Source organism: Nesoenas mayeri (assembly GCF_963082525.1).
Source record: "Nesoenas mayeri genome assembly, chromosome: 28".
In the NCBI taxonomy this organism is placed as follows: Eukaryota; Metazoa; Chordata; class Aves; order Columbiformes; family Columbidae; genus Nesoenas; species Nesoenas mayeri.
In genome coordinates, this window is record NC_137558.1 from 335,751 (window position 1) to 362,075 (window position 26,325).

The 26,325-nt window shown below is 55.9% G+C and overlaps 2 protein-coding genes across 2 annotated transcripts; both read left to right on the plus strand.

Annotated features, from left to right (window-relative positions):
- Positions 1-1,677: 1,677 nt before the first annotated feature.
- LOC308050427 (uncharacterized protein) lies at positions 1,678-12,683 on the plus strand (the record flags this gene model as incomplete). The annotated part of the gene is made up of 19 exons (XM_080360542.1): positions 1,678-2,265; positions 2,711-2,925; positions 3,111-3,171; positions 3,338-3,433; positions 3,563-3,727; positions 3,839-3,964; positions 4,147-4,367; positions 4,893-4,927; positions 5,033-5,349; positions 6,303-6,418; positions 9,180-9,843; positions 10,320-10,534; positions 10,710-10,770; positions 10,943-11,038; positions 11,165-11,329; positions 11,430-11,555; positions 11,761-11,981; positions 12,278-12,360; positions 12,415-12,683. 19 exons carry the CDS (start codon positions 1,678-1,680, stop codon positions 12,681-12,683), a joined length of 3,840 nt encoding a protein of 1,279 aa, XP_080216668.1.
- A 5,127-nt stretch (positions 12,684-17,810) lies between these two features.
- LOC308050428 (keratin, type II cytoskeletal 75-like) lies at positions 17,811-24,564 on the plus strand (the record flags this gene model as incomplete). The annotated part of the gene is made up of 9 exons (XM_080360543.1): positions 17,811-17,971; positions 20,509-20,725; positions 21,926-22,143; positions 22,330-22,390; positions 22,677-22,772; positions 23,008-23,169; positions 23,258-23,383; positions 23,672-23,892; positions 24,555-24,564. The coding sequence occupies 9 exons, from the start codon at positions 17,811-17,813 to the stop codon at positions 24,562-24,564; spliced, it is 1,272 nt and encodes a 423-aa protein (XP_080216669.1).
- Between the last annotated feature and the right edge of the window lie 1,761 nt (positions 24,565-26,325).

Sequence of the window (26,325 nt, forward strand, 5' to 3'; positions counted from 1 at the left end):
TCTGACTCCTCTGGTGGCTTTTACAATGACTCTCCGGGCTGATTATTGAAGAGTTTGAAGGATCCGTGGCTGCGGGCCATGGAACGACACTTTCAAACAACAACCGAGTTGCACAAGTCTTACAGAGGATTCTGAAAATTCCTTATGTATGTATATATTCACATGTAGGTCTTTTGGATGACCTTAAATAAATATTCATTATTGTTTTACATATTTTGAGTGGATGTAATGTGTATCTTCTCTGTCACTTTTTACTTCTGCTGGTTAATATCTAGTGAAAATGTGAAAAATTGTATGTTTCATTCCTTAAGTTAGATATCTGTTTGGTCGATTATATCCAGACATGCAGTATTTTCACAATGCCTTGTAAGTGGTATTTCCAGACCTCAATCTCGTTCACCCAGCGCCTATAGTGCAGTTTGCTCAGAACTCCGCACCTCAGTGGTTGCGTTTGTCAGTTGCGATGGGCAACCTTAGGAGTAACCATTTAAATTTTCACTTACGTACTATCCCAGAAACCAGCTCCTTTATTTCAGAGACTTTCTACAGGATACATTTCTAAAACATGTTCCTTTCCCGGCAGAACACCTGGGATCCAGAGGACACACCGTGCCTTAGAGGCTGCAATATTAATACCTCCGTTCCTCAAAGACTTCTTCTGCTTCAGCCGTCCCATGTTTGGAAACAACGAGGTCGACAGGAGCTCAGCAACCCCCATCAGAGCAGCAGGAACCCCTCACCACCTTGAGCTGTCCCTCTGTCCTTCCACTTCCATAGTGCTTGTCCGTCTGTCCGCAGCCTCTGTCACCAAAGCAGCTGCCCAGCGTGTCCCTCGGCTGTTCCCGGGTCGGCACTGCCCGTCGCCACCGGACACACGCAGAGGAGCAGCGCGGGGGCTCCGGTCTCCTCTCCCCTGCTCCAGCACCACCCGCGGCCCCGGTCGGTGGTCACAGACTCGGGGGATCCCGTTGGAGGGCGTTGAGTCTCCAGAAGACGCTCCCACGCCGAGCGGCTCCGGCGCAGCCCCGGGAGCAGCGGCTCCTTCCCAGCAGCAGAATGTGCTGAGTCTGAGGAGACTCGACTTCGCTGCCGTGAGTTCCCGCTCAAGATTGGGAAACTTCTAGAATGCCAAAGGCAATTTTGACATATAAAAAGGGGATTTAGGGTGTGTTTAAGCAATTGTGAAAGCTATTTTATAGCTGGGATTTCATCAAAACTGCTCCTTTCATGGAGCTTTGATTGGAAAGATCTGTATCTGGAGCTATTGGCAACCATTAATGAAGGCTGGAAATCCCACGAGGGGCTGCAGAAGAGTGCACCATCGTAAAAGATGATTTTGAAAATGTCATAAAGATGCAAGAGTCCACTTAGTCACCGAGACCTGTTTCACTGTTCTCTTATTCACTCCGTATTGCAGGGCGTGTTTTAGGCAGGCCCAAATATGGCAAAGCCAAACGGGGAATCTGTCAACAATGCCGCGCTGATGAAAATAATGAAGCGGTTTCCACCTTCCCGCCCGGGCGCCCCAGCCCACCGCCAGCAGGAATAAAAGGCAGCGCCGGAGCCGCGGAGCCAGAGAGGATCACAGGCACTTCTCTGCACACCTGTCCTTCAGCAGCACAGCACCCTCGACCTTTCCTGTCTCCTCGGTTCTTGACTCGCTCGGAAGCAGCAGCCATGTCTCGGCAGTCGACCTGCAGAAGCTTTGGGGGTGGAAGCAGAAGGGGCTACAGCTCTTGCTCGGCCATCGGTGGTGGCTTTGGAGGAGGTGGCGGCCGGAGCAGGATCAGCTACAGCTCATACTCCTCGTCCAGGGGAGGTGGAGGAGGTGGACACTGCGGGGGGTTTGGAAGCAGGAGCCTCCATAACATGGGTGGCAGCAGAGGAATCGCCGTGGGTGGATGTTACGGCGGCGGATATGGAGGCAGAATGGGTGGCTTTGGTGGAGGCTACGGAGGAGGAATGGGTGGCTATGGAGGCGGAATGGGCGGCTATGGAGGAGGAATGGGTGGCTTTGGTGGAGGAATGGGTGGTGGCGGAATGGGCGGCTTTGGTGGAGGAATGGGCGGCGGTGGAATGGGCGGTGGAGGAATGGGCGGCTTCGGCGGCCCCGGCTTCCCCGGGGGCATCCAGCCGGTGCAGGTTGACCCGAGCCTCCTGCGGCCGGTCCACGTCGAGATCGACCCCCAGATCCAGCAAGTCAAAAACCAGGAGAAGGAGCAGATCAAGACCCTCAACAACCAGTTTGCCTCCTTCATCGACAAGGTGAGACTTCAGTGCTTGCTGGGAGTCGGGTGTTTCGAGCGCCTTTCCTGCGCTGGGGAAAGGGAACGTTTTTTCTTACAACGAGTACTTGCTGAAGTTTGCACGACTGATGCTTTAGCAGAAAGTTGCTGTTAAGGTCTTATTAAGTAGCATAGCAGACAAGGTTTTAGTGCTAGTGAGAGATTAACAAGATCTGCAGGGCATCCTGTAGATTCCATTGCCCAGTCATCTCTCCAGCCTCATTTCTAGCGATTCAGGGTAAAGTCATCATTGTACAATAAGTTTTCAAGAGTCCTCGCTAAGGTACTTTTATTTTGATGAAACTTTATCTTCAAGGAACTGACTCTACAAATAACTTTCCACACTCTCGGATTATTTTCATGCCAAAGAGAGCACTGTGATGTGTCCTGGGGGAATATCCCTCACACCCGCTGTGCGCTTCCAGGTCCGGTTCCTGGAGCAGCAGAACAAGGTCCTCTCCACCAAGTGGGAGCTGCTGCAGCAGCAAGGGCCCGCGGGGCCCAGGAAGAACCTGGACACCATCTTCGAGAACTACATCCAGAACCTGCGGCGGAGGCTGGACAGCATCCTGTCACAGCGTGGGCAGCTGGAATCGGAGCTGCAGAACATGCGGCAGTACGTGGAGGACTACAAAAACAAGTGAGTGCGGGCACGGGCCGAGGAGGAAAGGAGAACCAAGGCGAGAGAGCTAAGGCGGCTTGGAGATCCCCACAATGTCTTCCCTCTGTAGAAACGGGTCTGAGGGTGCCGTGGAGGGAAGGGGGTCCCAGTGGTTGACTGATGAAGAATCCAGGAGACTCACCTTGTCTTGTCCACTCCAACAGGTATGAAGAAGAGATCAACAGGCGCACAGCTGCTGAGAATGAGTTCGTGGTGCTCAAGAAGGTGAGTCACAGAGACCCAGCAGAGGGAATTTGCAGGGACAGGACAGGCTGGAAATACATTGGAAGGAGGTAGCATCAAGATGGGCATCTTCCACCCGCGGGAACTGGCGGCCAACAGCCATTCTGGGATGGGGTGAAGCTGTTTATCTATATGATCTTTCCTTTAGGATGTGGACTGTGCCTACATGACTAAAGTAGAGTTGGAAGCCAAGGTGGGAGCTCTGACGGATGAAATCAACTTCCTGAGGTGCATCTACGAGGAGGTAAGAGCTCTTCCCCTGGGCTGACTGGGGTTGCGATGAGGCGCGTGGTGACCAAAGACACTGGGGTTGGAGTGGGAGCCCAAGTGGATTTAGTCTTGACAGTAACTTGGGCGTCGGTCTTGGCTGCAGGAGCTGGCTCAGATGCAGACGATCAGCCGGGACCTGTCGGTGGTGGTGTCCATGGACAACAACCGCCACCTGGACATGGAGAGCATCATCGAGGAGGTCAGGCGGCAGTACGAGCAGATCGCGCAGAGCAGCCGGGCTGAGGCCGAGGCGTGGTACCAGAGCCGGGTGAGCGGGGACAGCGGGAGCTGCTGGCTGCCTCCCTCGCCACAGAGGGAGGAACCTCCTGAGATCTGGGTGGGTCGTGTCACTGATGGTGGCTTTGTCTCCACACCTCAGTATGAAGAGCTGCAGAACACCGCTGGAAGACATGGAGACAGCCTCCGCAACACCAAGATTGAGATCCAAGAGCTGACCAGGAACGTCCAGAGGCTGCGGGCGGAGATCGAGAACGTGAAGAAGCAGGTAGGGGCTCCTCAGCATTCGTGGGGTGACGGCACCGGGCTGGCTCGCAGCTGAGCTCGGTGGGGATCTAAGGAGACTGATGATTCCTGCCTATTGTCTGCCCCGTTTGTACCTTGAGGACGGATCCAGCGGAGCCTTTGCAGACGAGAACTGAGAACTGTTTCCTTCTCTTTCTTGCTCAGAACCAGCAGCTGCAGTCGGCGATTGCCGAGGCCGAGGAGCGGGGCGAGATGGCCCTCAAGGATGCCAGGAAAAAGCTGGAGGAGCTGGAGTGTGCTCTGAACAAAGACAAGGAGGAGCTGGCTCGCCTGCTGAAGGAGTACCAGGAGCTGCTGAACATCAAGATCGCGCTGGACGTGGAGATCGCCATGTACAGGAAGCTGCTGGAGGGAGAGGAGAACAGGTGCCTCATTTCTTTTCTGTGTCTTTATCTGCTTCCTGGACAAACTGTACTATTGGTGGGTAGAATCTTTGCATGCGCTCTAAGGATACATTTTGCATCACTCATGCTCTATTGATTAGCATTAAATAGAAATGGGTTTTGTATTTCTTCTAAGAATGTTAAGTTCAAGATTGCTCATTTATTTTAAAGAATAATTGAGAAATTCGTAAAGAGTGGGGAATATAGGCCTTGTAAAAAAGGAAGAAAATTCAGGAACAAAGTTTTTACACTGAAATTGTTGAAGACCCGGCCCAGGTTGCCCAGAGAGGTGGTGGATGAGCCATCCCTGAGACATCCCAGGCCAGGCTGGATGGGCTCTGAGCACCCTGAGCTGGTGAAGATGTCCCTGTCATGGCAGGGGGACCTGGGGGAGCTGGGAAGGTCCTTCAGCCCAAACTGTTCTGTGATTCTATGAAAGAAAGGGAAATCGTCAACTGAAGAAACATGTACTTCCTGTAGGATTAACTGGTCATGTTTCCCCCCCAGGCTGTGCAACGATGGCATGTCCAACGTCAATGTCTGTAAGTATCTGCGTTGCTTTCCTCACGAAGCCGGGGCAGACCACGTCTGTCTGGAGGCGGATCTGCCTGTGGGCAGCGGGTACGTAACCTGTGCTTCTCTCCCAGCCGTGGTAGGCAGGACCACCATCACCGGAGGCAGAGGAGGCATGGGAGGAGGATTCGGAGGCGGCAGCGGCATGGGAGGAGGATTCGGAGGCGGCAGCGGCATGGGAGGAGGAATGGGAGGAGGAGTGTGCGGAGGAGGAGGAAGCTTTGGAGTGGGAAGCATGGGCAGCAGCGGTGGAATGGGAGGAGGATCGTACGGCGGTGGCTTCTCTTCTGGAAGCGGGAGGATGTGCGGCTCTGGAGGCGGCTTCAGCTCCGGGGGGGGATCGTCCTCTGTACGGAGATGTGTCACGACCACCTCTGTCAAATCTTCGGGAGTGAGATTCTGAGCCCCAAGCCCAGGTGGAAACAAGAAAGAAGCGTCTCCCGTCTCCTCCCGGCAGCAGCCCAGCCTCCTTAAACCCAGCTCCGGTGTCCCGCAATGCAATGAACTGTGTCCCCCATGGCCCAGCACGCACCGGCTCATCTGCCTGGCCCGGTGCCACCAGGGGGTCTGCTGGCAACGCCACGTCCCGTCAGCAGCCCTGGCGAGCTGCTCGTTAGTCCCAGGCCCAGGGACGAAATCCCCACCTGAGTAAGCGCAGTGTCCCTCGTGGGCGCCCGTCACGGGAGCTGGTTTGCAGGAGGGCACCGCTCTGCCTTTCTCGCTGCGTTGTACATTTCTGGCTGCCCAAGGCAAATGTGTATAAAGCGCCTGTGTCCCCTCTGTCCTCGTGTCCCCAGCGCCCTCCCTCTTCTGTTACGTGTTGCCATTCTCAATAAATTGCAGAGAACATTCTCCATGTCTTGGTGTCGTGGCGTGGGAAAGCACTTCTAGGCAAGGCGGTTCAGGTGTCGGGGAAGCGACTTGGTGCAAGGTGTGGGTTGCGCTGTTGAACGTGTTGTGACTGTTTGGGGAACCGAACGGGTGTGTGGAGGGAGCCGAGCAAGCGTCCAAGCCCGGGTGATGCCTCTTGCCTCGTCCCCATCACCGCGGTGCCCGAAAACACGGTGCCGTACCTAGAACGGAGAGTTCTGGATGCCCCCGCCCGCCACGGGCAGCAACTTGGCCGGGGCAGGAGCACCGTCCCGGTCCTGGCTCCTCGGCCATTGCACCAGCCAGCGCGGCCGGGCGCCCGCCATGGCCGCTCCGCCGTCGTCTGCCCTGAGCAGCGCTGCCGTGCGCGGGCAGAGCAGGAGCAGCGGCCCCGCGGGCAGAGGCGGGAGGGCAGGTCTGCGCTGGGGGAGGGCGGGCGTGGGCGCTGGCCGAGCAGCCGCCCCTGCTGTACAGGTCCGCCATGGCCATGTCGGCCGCAGAGCCCGGCACCAGAGCCACCAGCTCAGCCGCCCCACCACTGACCAGCAGAGGGAACACGACGGGCTGGAGGGCGGGATTGACCTGAACCCGTGGGCTCAGGGACCCGCCAGCTCCCTGAAAAGCCCGTTAATTCCCCCAGGGTCTCTTTGCACTGAGAGCGAGGGGCAGAGATCAGGTGTGGCCTGAGGAGGGGGCGCAGGAGCAGGACCGGGAGCAGAACGCCGGCGTGTTTGATCTGTGCTTTGGTTCTCCCAGCACAAGAAGGTGTCGCAGGGGCAGAAAACACTTTCAGTAGTGGCTCAGGAGGCCCCCAACACCTGTTTGTGAGGTGCCGGTGTCCCCCAGCAGGTCAGGAAGCCGCAGCCTCGGGAAGGGCCCAGCAAGGCAGCGGCAGCGGCTCCGGGGCTTTCCCAGGACGCCTGTTCCTTGGAGCCCAGCGGGAGGGCGCTGGAGCTGGGGCCGGGCCGGGCTGGGCCAGCAGAGCCTGTGGGAAGGCGATGCCCCTGAGAACCGGGTGCAGTCGGCAGCTCTCTGGGCTTTGGCCCGGGGCAAGAGGCGCCTATTTTTGTACTTAATGTTAAGAGGCTGTTTCTTCTCGGCTTTAGCATCTCAAGTATGATGTAGTAGGCGTTGTTGTGAGCACTCGTTGCAACATTCTCTGCACTGCCAGAGTCTCTTTGTTTGGTGAGACCTGGAGCTGCAGCCGGGCTTGGTTTTCATCTGCCTTTTCTGCAGAGTTTACATTTTGCCGGTGTTGGTGATTTTGCTGCGCGCAGCTCCTTGCGTAAGAGATCTGAAGGAACGGCTGAGCCCAGGCTGCCTATCGAGTTCTACCTGGAGGAGGCTGAAGTGACTCCAGGTTCGGCATAATCTGCACATCTCGTCTGAAGACGTCAGAGTGACTCAATCTGGGCGTCTTATCTGTATGTGCCCAATGCGGTCAGCATCCAGGCATTCGGCTGACTTAACAGATCTTCCCCTGGTCCTGGAGCCGCCACGCGGGCCGGCACGGCCAGAGGAGGCAGCTCCGGTGTGTCTGGCAACCTGGAGGCGGCCGCGGGAGAGACGACCTGTTTGCTGTGACCAAACGCAGGTGCCCTCGGCCCCCGGGACTGCTCGTGGCGAGCGGGCGCTCCGGGCCGGGCGGTGACCTGGAGCGCAGAACTCTCCATCTTGGGGTGGCGACCAAGAAGCAAGAGCTTCTTCATTTGCACTGACTTTGCGAGGGAAGGCGTCCCCTCCCTGCTGCCCCTTCTCCAGCTGTCCTTGTCTGGAGAACCCTTGGCCAACCATGACTTGGGTCCCTCAAGGGCAGGAGAACCCTTGGCCAACCGTTATTTGATCCCTCAAGGGCAACGTTCTCCACCTACACCCCACTCTATGGGGAGCCCGTGTTGTCCGGCCGCCTCCACCTCTGAACACTGATGACATTTGCATTTCTGACTCCTCTGGTGGCTTTTGGAAGGGATTCTCCGGGCGGTTTGTTCAGAGGGTTTGAAGTGTCTGTGGATGAAGTCTATTATCGAGTCTTGCACAAGTCTCCTTGGTGATTGTGAAAATTCAAACACAGGTACATTCTGCTTTAGAAACTTAAACATAGTCTAATATTGGACTGCTGGAACCCCCAGAGGCTTTCAAATGTATTTCCCTTCACATTTATTGATGATTTTCAGGAACTAAGAACCAGGAAAATACTGTGTTTTCCTTCTTAAATTTCATACCTGTAAGTAAAATGAATATTTGACTAATGAGACCCAGAAGATGTTGCAGGTTGTCTTTCAGGTGAACTCTCTACATCCCCACCAGATAGCTTGTGCAAGAAAAGAGACATTGGTTTTGGGTCTTAAAAATACATCTTTCTAAGTGAATATGGTCAGCACCCCTTCTCTCCCCACCCCGATTTACTGCGGTCAAGGAGGCCGCACTTCTTGAAGCCCACTCCATGTACAGCAATACTTAACTGTTATCACTTAAGAAAGCGTCAGAGCTGCTTCTACCTTTTAGTTGCCCCTTCTTTCAAAATTAAGCGTGACGAGCTCAGCCTGATCATTTGCCCACCAACTTCAGTGAAAAAAATAGGGATTATTTTAAGAAGTCGTTGTGATCCCTGCCCGCGTTTCTCTGCCGTCTGTCTGTCCTCAGCCATCGGCACCATCTCTAGCGCCCGGAGCATCCTTTTGTTCCTCCGCGGGTTTGGCAATCCCTGTGGCCATCCAGAAAGCACCAGGAAGGAGCTTCCACATCCTTGTTCTCTTGCTCATCCCGCCCGGGTGCTCCGTCTCGGTACGGGCGCTCTCAGGCTCCCAGAGGCAGGACCGTGCCCTGGCAGCGGCTCTCGCGCCTCGCGTCTCCAGCGCTGCGCTCTGCGGAGCAGCGACGCACCTCCTCCCGGGCACAAAGGAAACGCTGACTGTTGTCGAATGCTAATGTGTGGTATTTTTGCTCTATAATGGGAAACTGCCTCTTGAAAGACATCAGCAATTTTCCACTTAAGAAGCAGATTTGAGGCGTGCTCGGGGGAATTGTGAAAGTCTCATTCTAGGTGGTTTTCACCAAAATGCTTGCTTGACACTGAGTGTCATCCAACAAACTGCAAAGTCGTTAAGAACAGATAGAAAGGTGGGAGGAGGCAAGAACATGACTACATCCATGTAAAACATATTTTTACAGATGCCATAAAGATATGAGAGTCCACTTACTCATTGAGACCTGTTTCAGTGCTCTTGCTCTTTTATTCTCTTCTGCGTTGCAAAGCGTATTTCTGGGTGGAGTGAACAATTTGGCAAAAATCTGTTAACCGCACCAAGCTGATGAAGACAGTAAATTTGTTTCCTCTTCACGCCCATGCAGACCCAGCCCACCTCCAGAAACAGATAAAAGGGAATGCCTGGAGCCGTGGAGCCAGAGAAGACCGTGCACACTTCTCTCGGCACCCATCCCTCCGCAGCACCGCTCCGTTGGTCCTTTGCTCGTCTCGGCTTTGCCTCACTCGGGAGCGACAGCCATGTCTCGGCAGTCCATCTGCAGGAGCTTCGGAGGCGGCAGCAGGAGGGGATACAGCTCTTGCTCGGCCATTGGCGGCGGCTTCGGAGGAAGCGGCGGCAGAACCAGGATCAGCTACAGCTCCTTCTCCACGTCCCGGGGGACGGGGGGCAGCGGGCACTGCGGAGCTTTCAGCAGCAGGAGCCTCCACAACTTGGGTGGCGGCGCAAGGATTTCCATGGGTGGCTCTTACGGCGGTGGATATGGATGTAGGATCGGTGGCTTCGGTGGAGGTTACGGAGGAGGATTTGGCAGCGTTGGTGGAGGTGTCATTGGTGCAGGAATAGGCAGCTTCGGTGGCCCCGTGAGAGGTGGCCCCGGATTCCCGGGAGGGATCCAGCCCGTGCAGGTGGACCAGACCCTCCTGCGGCCGGTCCGTGTCGACATCGACCCCCAGATCCAGCAAGTGAAGTGCCAGGAGAAGGAGCAGATCAAGACCCTCAACAACCAGTTCGCCTCCTTCATTGACAAGGTGAGAGGCTGGACGGCATTTGCTGTGGGATGGGGGCTCCGAGGCTTTTCTAATACACGACATATGTGTTGAACATGTTTTGTACCTGGAAGGAGGAACGTTCTCGTAAATTGAGACAGGTGGGATTTACTTCACGGGAAGGTAAAAAACTCATCTCATGCTTTCGCAAGTTAATGCATGGAAAAATTTGCAATTGGAAATGACAATAAGCTGTAAATCTGGAACTTAATCATTCCAGTAGATTATTAAAAAAAAGAGCAGAAATGTAGGGAGAAAAAAGAGGAGAAATTCAAGGATAATCAAAAAAATAAAAGGAGAAATAAGGGAAGAAAATTTGCTTTGGAAAACTGGCTTTCAAGGGGCCGTGGTCTTGTGGGGATTAGGGACGGATTCCTTGGCCTCTCGAACGTGAGGGAGGTTTGAGTGGTGTGATGTGTCCTGGGGGAATATCCCTCACACCCGCTGTGCGCGTTCAGGTCCGGTTCCTGGAGCAGCAGAACAAGGTCCTGGCCACCAAGTGGGAGCTGCTGCAGCAGCAAGGGCCCGCGGGGCCCAGGAAGAACCTGGACACCATCTTCGAGAACTACATCCAGAACCTGCGGCGGAGGCTGGAGACCCTGCTGGGCCAGAGGGGCCAGCTGGAGTCGGAGCTGCAGAACATGCGGCAGTACGTGGAGGAGTACAAAACCAAGTGAGTGCGGGCACGGGCCGAGGAGGAAAGGAGAACCAAGGCGAGAGAGCTAAGGTGGCTTCGAGATCCCCACAATGTCTTCCCTCTAGAAACGAGTCTGAGGGTGCCGTGGAGGGAACGGGGTCCCAATGGTTGACAGTACAAGAGACTCACCTTGTCTTGTCCGCTTCAACAGGTATGAAGAAGAGATCAACAGGCGCACAGCTGCTGAGAATGAGTTCGTGGTGCTCAAGAAGGTGAGTCACAGAGACCCAGCAGAGGGAATTTGCGGGTACAGGCTGGAAATACATTGGAAGGAGGCAACATCAAGATGGACACCTTCCAGCAGGAAGAACTGGCTGCCAACAGCCAACTGGCTGCTCTTCTGGGATGGGGTGAAGCTGTTTATCTATATGATCTTTCCTTTAGGATGTGGACTGTGCCTACATGACTAAAGTAGAGTTGGAAGCCAGGGTGGGAGCTCTGACGGATGAAATCAGCTTCCTGAGGTGCATCTACGAGGAGGTAAGAGCTCGATGGAGTGCGCTGGGGTTGGGCTGGGCGCCCGTGGAGTTGGTCTGGAGAGGCTGCTGGAGCTGCTGCTCGTTTCCCCACCTTGGACGGTCGGGTTAACTCCTGCCTTGGCTGCAGGAGCTGGCTCAGATGCAGACGATCAGCCGGGACCTGTCGGTGGTGGTGTCCATGGACAACAACCGCCACCTGGACCTGGACAGCATCATCGAGGACGTGAGGCGGCAGTACGAGCAGATCGCGCAGAACAGCCGGGCCGAGGCCGAGGCGTGGTACCAGAGCCGGGTGAGCGGGGAGGCGGCCAAGGAACCCTGGGTGGTGTTGGTTGCCACTTGAGATCTGGGTGGGTCGTGTCACTGATGGTGGCTTTGTCTCCACACCTCAGTATGAAGAGCTGCAGAACACCGCTGGGAGGCACGGGGACAACCTCCGCAACACCAAGATCGAGATCCAAGAGCTGACCAGGAATGTCCAGAGGCTGCGGGCGGAGATCGAGAACGTGAAGAAGCAGGTAGGGGCTCCTCAGCATTCGTGGGGTGACGGCACCGGGCTGGCTCGCAGCTGAGCTCGGTGGTGATATAAGGACAGTGTGAAGGAGATTTTGGAGAGGACTGATGATTCCTGCCTATTGTCCACCCCGTTTGTGCCTTGAGGACGGATCCAGTGGAGCCTTTGCAGATGAGAACTGAGACTTTATTTGCTTTTTCCTTGCTCAGAACCAGCATCTGCAGTCGGCGATTGCCGAGGCCGAGGAGCGGGGAGAAATAGCCCTGAAGGATGCCAGGAGGAAGCTGGAGGAGCTGGAGTGTGCCCTGAGCAAAGACAAGGAGGAGCTGGCTCGCCTGCTGAAGGAGTACCAGGAGCTGCTGAACATCAAGATCGCGCTGGACGTGGAGATCGCCATGTACAGGAAGCTGCTGGAGGGAGAGGAGAACAGGTGGGAGCTCCCATCAGCGTGGTCTGGCCACGGCGCCATCTCCCCCTGGGACAGACCGAGGTCTGACCACCTCTCACAACCCATTTTGTTTGGAATCTGATCTGCTTCCATTTTCCCCCCAAGTTTTTAAACCCCGACTAGAAACCTGGTCCCCACAGGGAATATTTCTTGGTGGTTTTGATTGATACCATGTGGATCAGGAAATGAAAGGAGCACTTGGGAGATTGCACTGAGCTTAATGTTATCTATGAAATCTATTGTACCAGATTTACAGCTTGTGTCCCTTTCCCACACAGGCTCTGTGGAGACAACCCGTCCAACGTCAATGTCTGTGAGTACCTGCACACCCTGCTCTCCGCACACTGTTCCACGGGGGCTGGTGAGGGTTCCAGGCTGTCCCTCGCTGTCTGGTGACTCTGCCCTTCTCTTGCAGCTGTGGTTGGCAGAACCACCGTCGCCAGCAGCAGAGCCGGTGGCTTCGGAGCCGGCAGTGCCGCGGGAGGAGGCGTGTGCGCCGTGGGGGGAGGAAGCGTCATCGGGGGCAGCTGCGGCGTGGGAGCCGGAATCCTCAGCGGCGGCTTCTCCTCTGGGAGTGGAAGGATCTGCAGCTCCGGAGGAGGAAACTTCGTGTCCGCGGGCGGCTCCTCGGTGCGCAGATGCGTCACAACCACCACGGTCAAGTCGTCGGGGGTGAAGTACTGAGCGCTGACCGCGGTCCCTCCGAGGAAAGCAGCGTCTCCTGCAGCCAGCAGCACAGCCCCGTCCGTCCCGAGCCCAGCGGAGAAACAAACTGTGTCCCCCATAGCTCCCACCCTCCCTAAACCCTCCTGCCCGGGGGGGTTTGTGGGTAACCACCGTCCTTCGGCAAAGCTCCTCGCCGAGCCCCGCCGGCCTCCGGGGTGCAAGATCTTCCCCCCATGGGTACGGGGACCCCTCCTGCTGCCCGGGGAGGGGTGGATCGAACCGCTCTTTCTCTTCACCCCTTAGGGTCTGTTTTTCAACAGCCGCGTTTCCCTCGCACCTCCGCGCGTCCTGCACGTTGCCCACATGCTTGTTTCAGCTACATGAGGGGTTTGCGCACGCAGAAGCAACGTGATAATGTCTCATGGTCAGATTTGGGAGGGAGAGACAGGTTTCTGCAGATGTCCACCTTCCTTCGGTGGAGTCGTTTGGCAGCTTCGATATTTTATAGATTCCTTTCCCTCTCCTCCTTCACACCTGACGCATGTTCAGCCTTATTGCCAGCGCTCTGCTGCGTGACCCTGCCGCACGGCTGCTTTCCACCGCGCCCCTTTCCCGCCACTTCCTTCGTTACCAATAAAGTGCAGAGAGATGAAAAGAGGTCTGTGTGCCGTCTCATCGCTCAAGGGCGGGAGAACACGCCTCGTCCTTCACTACAAGGGCCGGCGGTGCCTGTAGTTGGGCTGGGTGGTGTCACCAGAGCCGCCGGGCTGTGGCGGCTCCACCGCGGCCATGGGGACGTGGTGCCGGTGCCACCTCAGGAGGCCACGCAGCTGGTGCCTCACTCCACGCTGCAGCTCCGAAGGTGCCTTGGAGACCTCGGTGGGGGAGGAGAACAGGGACGGGGGCATCGGTGCAGACGGGGCCAGGGGTTGGTGCACCCGGGGCCAGGGGTTGATGCAGCTGTGGACAGGGGTTGGTGGAGCCGTGGACAGGGGTTGGTGCACCCATGGTCAGGGGTTGTCCTCCACCCTTGGCTGGCACAAGGGCCACCAGCACCATCTGCCTGATGAGCCGAGCTCTTACACGGGCTCCGGCACCTCATCGTGGGTGCCGAGGAGGCCCCAGGACGCTACATGGGCAGAAATTACTCATCAAGAAAAAGCAGCGTGAAAGTATGAGACACAGCCTCGAACCTGCTATTACCGCTCCAGATCGCCCGGCCGGGTTTGTCATTAGCTGTCTCCAAATAACATCCCATTCCAGCCCAATTAATTTGATTAACGCTGGGCCGGATTCTTCTCCGGCGCTGGGAGGAGCGAGAGCCGATCCGGGGTGAATCGGCCCCGGCGGCGCCACCGCGTGCGTTGGCGCTGCAGCCGCGGTGTCTGCCGCATCACGTAGACACGAGAAGGCCTGTGAAGGTCTGTACCGCAGGGTCCTGTCACCGGACGAACAAAACGAATGAGGAAGAAGCCACAGTTCTTACTGGAACTGGCATCACTTTCGTGTTGCTTTTGCTATTTTCCCCCAAATATTTCTCTCAGCTGACACACCCGACGTTTACACCAGGCTACAATATGTTTATTGGCTTGTTTGAATGGACGTTGCTGATCCTGACATTTATAGGTTGGGGTGGGAGAGACCGAGAAGTCGCCTCCTACGTCCACGACACGTCCGGCCTGAGGCGGTGCGAACGCTGCGGGTTCCTGGGGACAACGCGGGACAGCGGGGCAGGGATGGCGGTCCCGGCGCGGTGAACCTGGGTGGACGCTGGAGTCGTGGGCTCCGTCCCGCAGGAAACCACGGGCGTGGGTTCCCGGGAGCTTGTCCATGGAGCACTGCCAGGTTTATCTTCCCATCTGCTGCGCTCATGAAAGCGCTAATTGCTCGGGACGTGGCGCTCGGGTGGGGGATCGAGCAGCCGGGCACCGCGCTGGGCATCGCGCTGGGCACCGCCTCGCGGCCACTCCAGCATGAAAATAAACCGTGTTTGCAGCAATGGGGCCTGTTTTGCTTAAAATGAGCAAATTTACTTGTGAAGCAGCCCCGGTGTGATCGAGCAAGGACAAGTCTCCAATACTTTTTGGTAGAGCCATTGTCATTTTGGACACGTAGGAGAGAAAATACAAAAGAAATGTGGGTTTTGTTGGTTTTTAAGTTCTGGTTTTCTATATAACTCAATAAAAATACAGGTTAAGTACATTGTTTGTTGGTTTGTAAGTTGTGGTTTCCTGCAGAGAAGGACGAGCGCTGTCTGTGCCGAGAGGAGCCGACAGCGGGTCCGTGCCCGTCTAGAGGGCGTGAATGCTGCAATATTCTCTGCATTAAGACATGGAAAGATATATAACAGGTGTGATACTTTACGAGCTTATTGGGGAGTGAATCCAGGTGGCCCTTATAGTGGCTGTAATTACAGCTGTAATGAGTTTTTAATTGGCACTAATCATGTTTATGATGGGAGGGCTGCCCAGATCGCTCCCTTGGCTCGGTCACCGTGCAGATCCGGCGCAGACGCCCCCGCGCTCGTGGTGGACGCGACGGAGCGCGGCGCGGGCAGGAAACGTGATTTACGTGTGCAAACTCAGGCTCTGGGCTTCCCCCGGCCATGGTGCTCATTATTATTATTATTATTTTTATTTTATTTTATTTTATTTTCTTTAGAACAGACTGTGCCAGGCGCCACCAGAGGGCCCAGAAAAGATGTGAAATGCATAAAATACAGATCTACATGGCTCTTTGCTGCAGATGCTCAGCAGCTTCTCCCTGGGGTGCAGAGCCCGCAGAATCGTGGCTCCAAAGAGTTTCGGTGACAATTTGGGAATGGTCCGGCCCCAAAACAACCCATGTTCTGGTGCTTTTTGGGTTGTTTTCCCTTCCCCCGTTCGTCATCCCACGCGGCTGCTCGCAAGGCAGCGACCACGGCTCCGGCAGCTGCAAAAGTGCCATTTGCTCAATTGATCACCAAGTCTGACCTTGAGCGGATTAATTAACCCAATTAGCAGGCCAGCCCAGTGCTGTGAGTGGCTGGGTGTGGTGACTGCGCAGCCGGGGCAGCGGCCCCCACGGGTAATCGCCTTGTTTACCGGACTCCGAACATCTGCCGGAGCGATTTCCAGCTGTTTCAGGATGTTATTGACACACTCTCGGTCACAAACAGCAAAAATCACATTTTCTCATGACACCTGGTGCATTTAGCCCCGAGTTCAACCCGATTTCCTCTTCATCCTCTTGTTTAGAGAAATAATGTATATCTATATATTTTCAGCCTTATCTCTCCTCTTGAAGCCCTTTGGAGGTTTCACCTCTGCCTGCCCCGGCTCAAGAGCACTGGCTGCAGCGCCGGCGGCACCGGGAGCAGCTCGGCCTCGCCAATAAAATGATTATAATAATAAAAATAAGTAAGGAGCTCCTGCTTCCTTCACTCACCGCAGCTGCTATAGCAACTGCAACAGAAGCATCATATTCAATTGATACTTTTGCATTCTCGTGGGGGAAATAAGAGATTAACATATCATAATTATAATTAGTATTTTCTGAATAGATGATTTAATATTATAGCTGGTAACGAGTAAGTTATTGAGTTGTTTACCTTCCTGTTAACCCAGAATAATTAGCCATTTATTAAAACAGCCATTAGTCATCTGTTAACGGACTGCAAGGCGAAGCAGGACTTTGTTTTGTAGTGGAAGAACACTCGCTGGTCCAGGCCCGAGCCTAAACCAGAGTCTAAACCCGAGCCTAGACCCAAACCTAGACCCGAGTCTAGAACCAAGTCTAGAACCAGATCTAGAACCAAGCCTAGAACCGAGTCTAGAACCAAGCCTAGAACCAGACCTAGAACCAAACCTAGAACCGAGCCTAGACCCAAACCTAGAGCCTAGAGCAGCGCTCCATGGACAAGCTCCCGGGAACCCACGCCCGTGGTTTCCTGCGGGACGGAGCCCGCGGCTCCGGCGTCCACCCGGGTTCACCATGCCGGGACCGCCACCCCTGCCCCGCCGTCCCGCGTTGTCCCCAGGATCCCGCGGCGTTCGCACCGCCTCAGGCCGGACGTGTCGTGGACGTAGGAGGCGACTTCTCGATCTCTCCCACCCCAACCTATAAATGTCAGAATCAGCAACGTCCATTCAAACAAGCCAATAAACATATTGTAGCCTGGTGTAAACGTCGGGTGTGTCAGCTGAGAGAAATATTTGGGGGAAAATAGCAAAAGCAACACGAAAGTGATGCCAGTTCCAGTAAGAACTGTGGCTTCTTCCTCATTCGTTTTGTTCGTCCGGTGACAGGACCCTGCGGTACAGACCTTCACAGGCCTTCTCGTGTCTACGTGATGCGGCAGACACCGCGGCTGCAGCGCCAACGCACGCGGTGGCGCCGCCGGGGCCGATTCACCCCGGATCGGCTCTCGCTCCTCCCAGCGCCGGAGAAGAATCCGGCCCAGCGTTAATCAAATTAATTGGGCTGGAATGGGATGTTATTTGGAGACAGCTAATGACAAACCCGGCCGGGCGATCTGGAGCGGTAATAGCAGGTTCGAGGCTGTGTCTCATACTTTCACGCTGCTTTTTCTTGATGAGTAATTTCTGCCCATGTAGCGTCCCGGGGCCTCCCCGGCACCCACAATGAGGTGCCGGAGCCCGTGTAAGAGCTCGGCTCATCAGGCAGATGGTGCTGGTGGCAGGCCAGGCCCGAGCCTAAACCAGAGTCTAAACCCGAGCCTAGACTCAAATCTAGACCAGAGCCTGGAACAAAGCCTAGAACCGAATCTAGACCCGAGCCGGGAACCAAGTCTAGAACCAAATCTAGAACCAAGTCTAGAACCAAATCTAGAACCGAGCCTAGACTCGAGCCTAGACCCGAGCCTCAATGACCCGAGCCTAGACCTGATTCTAAACCCAAGCCCAAACCCAAGCCCTAGGACAGGCCTGGAATGGTCCAGCAGCAGCTCCAGTCCCACCCGGACCCGGGTCTGAGCTCCACGTTCCGACCACAGGGTGGGCTCAGCCTTGTGCTCCCACCTCAGACTGTCTCTGTAATTTATTAGTACAACATATTTCGCAGGCATGGGCTGTGCAGGTTCCTGCACCGGTTGTGCCCGAAGAACTAGAGCTTGGGTCTGTTTGCGAATTGTCTTTATGGTCCGAAATGCTCGTCCTCGGCAGTCCCTGCGACAACCACCTGCACGGGAAGGACGCCTGTTGGACCAGGGTCCTTCAGTCCGTGTGCGTTGTAGCTGTTTGGCTGTTCCCTGTCAAGGACCAGAGCGGCATCTCCCCGGGCGCGTCCACCGGCGGTGCCGACTCACGGTGGGGAGGACGAGGGCACCGTGGCCGCTCCCCAGTCCTCTGCGGGATGCAGGAACATCTCTTTGGCTGCATCTCTGCTTCTGGAGCCAGCTCGACAGGTCCAGGCGCGGCTTGGACTGCGGTGCCAAGGCTGAGCTGGTGCCAGAGACATCAATCACAACAGCAGCCCACGTCCCGTGCTCTGGATTATGTGGCACGGGGGGGGTTGGATGGCTGCAGGGCTTGCAGGGGCCCTCCCAAGGAGGACACCTGCTCCAGGAGGACACTTGGTCAAGGACACCTTCCCAAGCAGGACACCTGCTCCAGGAGGACACCTGCTCAAGGGGGACAGCTTCCCAAGCAAGACACAGCAGCCTGGGAGATCAACACCGTGGTTCTGCACGAACTGCCAACCAGTTTGCTTCACGCAGCGAGCTGATGTATGTATTTAGGGCAGTGATTTTTGGATAGACATCTACCGAACCATTGCTCCATGCGAAGCTGGCTCGTTCGGTCCGTGGGTGTTTCCTTTCCCGGGTGGTAACGAGATCAACATGGACGATCTGAACCATCGCATCAGAGGGAGCCGCTCTGAGAGGAGGAAGAGCATGGAGGTTCATTGCACCCAGAGCAACCACCCAAAACCTCAACATATAGAGGAAAACCAGCAAGCTTTTAGAAAGTCTTGTACGTGTTGCTGAGGAATCGTTATCTAAGCCGGGCAAAAGGGCCGTTTTGGCTAAGACGTCACAAGGAAATCATGGGTGATGCCCACGGAGCCTCATCTCCTCCTGACAGGATGTCACACACTCTCCTCTTAATCCTCACCTGACCCCAATAAAGCTCAAGGGCACACAGGATTTGCAGTCTCAGCATTTTTTTATAGCTGATCCCACACAGTTTTGCAGGGGGCGGATACAGCTCTGAAAGCACCGTCAGCGTGGCTGAAATACGGCAGCGAAGGAGGGGAATTTGTGTGGGTTTCTCTTGAGATACCAGCGTGCAGGAAACACTGAGCCAAACTGGACAGATTTTTTATAGGTACATAGTTTATTTAGGTATCTTAAAAAAGGGAAATTCGCTGGGAAACTTGGTTGAAATTCTCAGTACATGTAGGTAACTAGTGGAGTTTAACTGCAGACAAGCAGCACAAGTGGAAGGTCTGGGCCCCCAGTTGCCGTTCCCGGTGTAGGGCTGTGAGAGACCAGTCTGGGTATGGGAGGAGGGAATTTCTCATCCAGCTGCCTGGAAGGCGCCGTGTCGCTCTGGGAAAGGCTGAGCACCCAAGCCCTGGTCCATTCCCGACACATCGGCTGCTCTAGCGGAGCTGGTGTAACGAACTGTCCCTGCTCGCGCTCCATGGGGGTTCCGAGGCGCGTTTCGCTCACGGCGTCACGCGGGAAGCCGGAGCCACACGGCGCCAGGGCCGGGAGCCCGGCATGCGGGGCTGCGGGGTCAGCTGCTCCATAAGGTCCCTCCTCACCACCACTCATCATCACAAGTTTGGTTTCCTTGATTAAAGTCTACCTCAGAGCTTTCTCTTTCCCACTGGAAACTCACATCCATTTATTTAAAGCCTGAATTGACACAGAGAGGTTCCGTTATTTCTGTTGTCCGGATGCTGCTTCGGCCATATTAGCCAAAGGTAGATTTCAATTGTAATTTTAATGCCATGATTAAGAAGAGCAGATCCCGACACCTCCCTGGTGGGGTATATGGGGAAGGAGACAAAAGCCAAGGGGGAAGCCGCGGGAGCTGCAGCCGGTGCCGCCGAGTCCATGCCGGGACAACACTGCGGTCTTGTCCCTTGTGAAGTGGAAGAGCAAAGCGGTGGGGAAGGCGGAGAGCGAGCGAACGGCAGCAACGCGCACGGATAACTGTGCGAGCTGTGGTTGGTGATGGAGGGCAGGCTAACGAGGCGCGCTCCCACCTGAGCAAAGCGCGTGAGTCAGGCAGGATCCGGGGGATTTCACAACGGTGCCACCGGTGCCGTGTTTACTTCGACCTCTCCGCGGGCAGCCATTAATTGCTGCCTGATGAACCAAACCCAATAACAACATTAACAGACCTGCTAATTACCATGGAATGGGGACTAACTCCTCCAGACCATATAAAGGAGAACTTCCATCAGCACCACCAGAGGAGCTGAGGATCCTTCGCTCTCATTTCTCCTCCGTTTCACCACCTCCTCCACCTGCTCCCTCGTCTCGACGCTCCGCAAGCGCCGCTATGAGCCAACACTTTTTCAGATTTGGGAGTGGAAACTTCAGCTCTTCTTCTGCTCACTGTGGCCCATGGGGCGGCTGGAGAAGTTCATTCCCTGTAAGCTACTACGAAGACAATAGAGGAGATAGATACGGTGGTTATGGGTATGGTTATGGCAGCAGGAGTCTCCACAACCTCGGTGGGTTCAGGAGTGTTCCCACTGGTGGAGGCTATGGAGAAGTAGGATATGGAAGGTGCCTGGGGTTTGGTGGGAGGAGATACGTTGACACGGGCTTTGGAGGAAGGGGGTATTCTGTGGGCGCTGCTCTCGGTGCCGAATCGGGGCTCGGCAGCGCGTGCGGAGGAGCCGCGGGCAGGAGCTGCTCCGGTGACCGCGGCGCCGGGCGGGGTCTGGGCCAGGCCGGCGTCCGCATCGAGGGGGTCCGTGTCAACACCAACCTGCTGCGGCCAATGCACGTCGAAGTCGACCCCGAGTTCCAGCGAGCGCGGTCAGACGAGAAGGAGCAGATCAAGGCTCTCAATGACAAATTCGCGTCGTTCATCGACAAGGTGAGTCCCTGTTCTCTTTTCTCTTGTTGTCCTGGGGAACACGGGGGCTGCTCTGCCTGCGTGAGCCACGGGGACACCTTCACGTTGCGTCTTCCTCCCCAAAACCCGCAGCACTGGCTGGATTCCCTGGGGCTGGTGAGAAGTTCTTAACAGTTTGCCATAAAAGCCGCTGCATGAATCACCTTTAGCCCTGGGATAAGTATCTCTGGAGTCGTTGTCTGTGGCAGGACCATAACGAGCTGCTGGGATGTCACTGGCACATTAACTCACTTGTCTTTTGAGGGAAAGGGTTTCTGCTTGTCTCGTAACGTTCCAGGCCTGGGGGTGGTTGATGCGAGCATGAAAAACGGGGGATGCATTCGGGTATCCTTGATGTGTTCCTGCAAAGCAAAATCCGCGCCACAAAGCAACTCGTGACTTCTCTGCTTGGAGGTCCCGGGTGGCCAGTGGACCCCGCACGTTTCTTCTTCACCTCTTCCCTTGGTTTCACCACGACACGTTAACCACCGCAGTTCCACCTTCTCGCTCCTTTCTGCTCACAGACATGGGAACAAAAGAGCCCCAGGGACGCTCTCGCCCCGCAGCCCCGACACGAGCCTCCGCTGGAGGTGGCGTGTCTGCTCCACCGCTGGTTACGCGTGAAGACTTGAGGGCTCCCTGTATTACCCTACGCAAAAGGTGTTGGTTACACCCAGAAGCTGGTGTTCTTTAAACCTTCTGGGTGTCAGCCGCCAGGTTCAGTGTCCCGGCTGCGGAGACGCCGTCCCTCTGGTTTTCCCAAAATACCGTGTTCTAGGGCTTTCTAAGCCTCTTTAAAGCAAGGTCTGTCTATGAAGAGACTGGGCTTGTGTGGTCTCCTGAGAGGAGTTTAGCTCTTCTCATGTATTTGAGTGTCTAAAGTGCTTCAGAAACAGCTGAAGTCTCCCTCCCCCTCAGTCATCCCCCTAAATATCGTGCATTTAAGAGATGAAAAGCCAGCAGAGATTTGAGTCTCAGCTTTGAGAAGCAGCGGTAAAATCACACCCTTCTTATGCAAGAGACGGGGAAAAGGAGCCGTCCCCTCCTTAGCCTGAGACGCCTCCCGCGCCGCAGCGGGAGATGAACCCCCGGGTGTTCCCGTGCTGGAAACACCCATTGGGACTGCGCTGGCGCTGCCCAAAGCTCCGTGGGGCCCACGATGCTCTCCCGCTCGCCCCCCAGGTCCAGTGTCTGGAGCGGCAGAACCAGGCGCTGGTGGCCAAGTGGGAGCTGCTGCAGCGGCGGAGCGCGCGGCCAGAGGACGCCCGGAGCGTCGCCTCCTTCTTCCAGGCGCACGTCAGCAACCTGCGGCGGCAGCTGGAGACGCTGCGCGAGCAGCGCGAGCAGCTGGACCCCGAGGCCCAGGGCCTGCTCCAGCTGGTCCAGGGCTACAAGCAGAGGTGAGTGCTCTCGCTCCGGGAAGGCGCGGCGGGGCGCACGCTGGCCAGCGCGGCGCGTGGTGCTGCAGAGGCTGCCAGAGGTTGCGGTTAAACGAAAACGTGACACGTTCCCTTTGCAAATGATTCCCTTTGAACAAAACAAGCAACACGGGCAATGAGCTCCCTGTGTCTTCTCTGCCGTGACAGATTCGAGGACGAGATCAACAAGCACGCGTCCAAAGAAGAGGAGTTCGTGGAGCTTAAAAAGGTGCAGTAACCCCAGACACTGAGCTGAATCGAAGCCTCAGAAATAAAGGAATAACAGAGGTTTTCAAATGTGGGGTCTTTGCTTAACTAACTTGAGTCACTGAAAACTGGAGCTTTTTACTGCAAGACAGGAGAGAAATGGCTTTTCAAATGAAAACTGAGATTCGTGGGCCATTATTTGGCTCCAGAAATGAAGGTTTTAAGGAATCACACCACGTCTTGCTAGAATTGCGTTCGGTGGGCAGTTTGCCCTCAAATAAATACAAATACACCTGTTTGTTTCACAGGAGCTGGACGACGCCTACATGGGGAAAATGGAGTTTGATGTGCGGGTGGAAATCCTGAAGCAGCAGCTCGAGTTCCTGAGGTGCTTACACGAGGCTGTGAGTATGTCCTCAGTTAATCTGAGCCACCCCAGGGCCTGAAGGACCAGAATCTGTTGAAGGTTCCCAGAAATTTCACGCGAACGGGGCTCTGTAGGGTGATGAGTGGATCACCCCGGCACCTGATACGATAAGGTCCTTTTTGATTTGCGAGCACAATGGGAGTCTGGTGTGTCACGGAGGCTGGAAGAGACTCTTGAAAACGCCACAAATCCAAGATCTGGTTTCCTTGCAGGAGCTCTCCCAGCTGCGAACTGTAGTCGGCAACACCGACGTCGTTCTGTTGGTGGACGACAGAGACGTGAACATGGACGGCATCATCGAAGAGGTCAGGCAGGAGTACGAGGCCATTGCGCAGAGGAGCAAGGCTGAAGTGGACGCCATGTACCAGGGCAGGGTGAGCAGACACCAGTGAGATGGTGAGAAAAACCCGCCTGCCTAGCGGAAACAGAACCGGAACATCTGTTTTCTCCCCCACATGCCAGTACCGGGACCTCCAGGAGCTGTGGGTCGACCAGCGAGAGCGCGTGAGGAACAGCTACCAGGAAATCCAGGAGCTGGCGCGGCAGATCGAGCGGCTGCAACAAGAGATCGAAACTGCGAGAAAACGGGTAAAGCTGGTGCTTTCCAACATAAAAATCATTTGGGTCACTTTGAGATGGGGACTCAGTGCAGTACGAGGTGACTTGTCCTCTGGAGACAAACCTAGAGATGCTGTTTGCTCTTCAAAATGAAGCAGGTTTAGATTTTGGCTGTCGACACTGGGATTTAATTGGGGTTCATTAGCACAGCTGGGCTCAGCCATTGAGGGGGTCTCCTGGTTTCCAAGACATGCCAGAGGGGTTTGGGAGTCCCAGTTCCCATTTGGGGCCGCGGACACGAGCGCTCTGTGCCCGCAGAACCGCAGCCTCCGGGACGGCGTGCAGGACGCGGAGCAGCGCGGGAGCGCGGCGCTCGGCGACGGGCGGCAGCAGCTGCAGGAGCTGGAGACCGCGCTGCAGCGGGCCCGGGACGAGCTGGCATCGCTGCTCCGCGACTACCAGGAGCTGCTCAATGCGAAGCTGGCCCTGGATATTGAGATCGCCATGTACCGCTCACTCCTCGACGAGGAGGAGGCCAGGTAGGTGCAACCTGCCCATCCTGGGAGGAGGACCCGCAAGAGGCAGCGCGTCCCGCTCTTCATCCCCTGCCTGACCTTCACCTTTCTTGGCGGCGTTGTCTCACCTTCCCTTTTCCTCCGCAGGATCCAGGAGGGCTCACCAGCCACAGTCTGTAAGTATCCCCACGCTTTGCTTTGCTTTTTAAGGGCACCGATACCGTTTTGTTGTCTGTGGTGCTCAACACCTACCGCCAGAAAAACCTACCTTAGCTCCTGCCTTAGATCCCAAGGAAATGAAGCAAATCATAGTCTCACGTGACTGTGTGTGAGCACACGTGTACATGCATTAACATGTATGTGACATTAACATGTCAACGTTGAGCTACTGACTTAGGACATTTTTGGGCTATTCCAACCAAACCTGCAGGAAGTGAGCAGGACCTGACTTATTCTGCAGACCTAGGGGCTGCATGTCAGAACTCAACGGAAAAGACCAATAAATCCCGTCCTAAAAGCTGTGGGGATAGGCCAGCTGAAGGAGAAAGGAACCCGCACTCTGGGCTCTCCTAACGGAAGGGCCACCAGAGCTGCTACGATGGCCATGCATAAGTACTTTGAGCAGCGGGTCTTACAGTTCTTAGGTCTGTAAAGAGTAAAGTGACCGTAATTTCCACTTCTTGCAGGTGTCATTGAGCACAGCGTGAGCGCTACCGGAGTCTATGGAGCAGGACCTGGAGGGGTGAAGAGCGGGAAGGGCGGGTCGAGCTCTGGTGGTGCCAGCCAGGACGGAAGGAAAGGGTCGATCTCCGGAGGAAGCTCTGGAGGATGGGGCTCCAGCGGCGGCTCCACTTGTAAGGGAGGAAAAGGAAGCTCAAGTCATGGAGGAGGAGGAAGCTCAGGAAGCAAAGGCTCCAGCTCTGGAGGTGGCCACAGCTCTGGAGGCTGGGGATGCAGCTCTGGCAGTGGCGGTTCCACCTCTGGAGGAAGCTCAAGTGGTAAAGGTTCCATCTCTGGAGCTGGAGGAAGCTCTGGAAAAGGGGGATCCATCTCCGGCAGTAAAGGCTCCACCTCCGGAGGTGGAGGAAGCTCTGGAGGGTGGGGATCCAGCTGTGGCAGTGGTGGGTCCATCTCCGGAGGCAGCTCAGGCAGTAAAGGCTCCACCTCCGGAGGTGGAGGAAGCTCTGGAGGGTGGGGATCCAGCTCTGGCAGTGGTGGGTCCATCTCAGGAGGCAGCTCAGGCAGTAAAGGCTCCATCTCTGGAGGTGGAGGAAGCTCTGGAGGATGGGGATCCAGCTCTGGCAGTGGCGGGTCCACTTGTAAGGGAGGAGGAAGCTCAGGACATGGAGGATCCAGCTCTGGCAGTGGTGGGTCCATCTCAGGAGGCAGCTCAGGCAATAAAGGCTCCATCTCTGGAGGTGGAGGAAGCTCTGGAGGCGGGGGATCCAGCTCTGGCAGTGGCGGGTCCACTTGTAAAGGAGGAGGAAGCTCAGGACATGGAGGATCCAGCTCTGGCAGTGGTGGGTCCATCTCAGGAGGCAGCTCAGGCAATAAAGGCTCCATCTCTGGAGGTGGAGGAAGCTCTGGAGGCGGGGGATCCAGCTCTGGCAGTGGCGGGTCCACTTGTAAAGGAGGAGGAAGCTCAGGACATGGAGGATCCAGCTCTGGTAGTGGTGGGTCCATCTCAGGAGGCAGCTCAGGCAGTAAAGGCTCCATCTCTGGAGGTGGAGGAAGCTCTGGAGGCGGGGGATCCAGCTCTGGCAGTGGAGGGTCCACTTGTAAAGGAGGAGGCAGCTCAGGTCATGGAATAGGAGGCAGCTCAGGTCATGGAATAGGAGGCAGCTCAGGTCATGGAATAGGAGGCAGCTCAGGTCATGGAGGCTCCAGCTCCGGCAGTGGCAGATGCAGTCCCTATAGTGGAGGAATGAGCTCTGGAGGTGGCAGCAGCTCTGGTAGGAGAGGCTCCATCTCTGGAGGCAGCTCAGGTCATGGAGGCTCCAGCTACGGTTGTGGCGGAAGTTCAGGTCATGGAACAGGAGGAAGCTCAGGTCATGGAGGCTCCAGCTCTGGAGGTTGGGGATCCAGCTGTGGCAGTGGCAGATGCAGTCCCCACAGTGGAGGGATGAGCTCTGGAGGTGTCAGCAGCTCCGGTAGGAGAGGCTCCATTTCTGGAGGAAGCTCAGGTCATGGGGGTTCCAGCTACGGAGGTGGAGGAAGCTCTGGTCCTGGAATAGGAGGAAGCTCAGGTCATGGAAGCTCCAGCTCTGGAGGTGGAGGAAGCTCAGGTCATGGAGGATCCAGCTCTGGCAGTGGCAGATGCAGTCCCTATAGTGGAGGGATGAGCTCTGGAAGTGGCAGCAGCTCTGGTAGGAGAGGCTCCATCTCTGGAGGAAGCTATAGTCATGGAAGTTCCAGCTCTGGAGGAGGAGGAAGCTCTGGAGGTTGGGGATCCAGCTC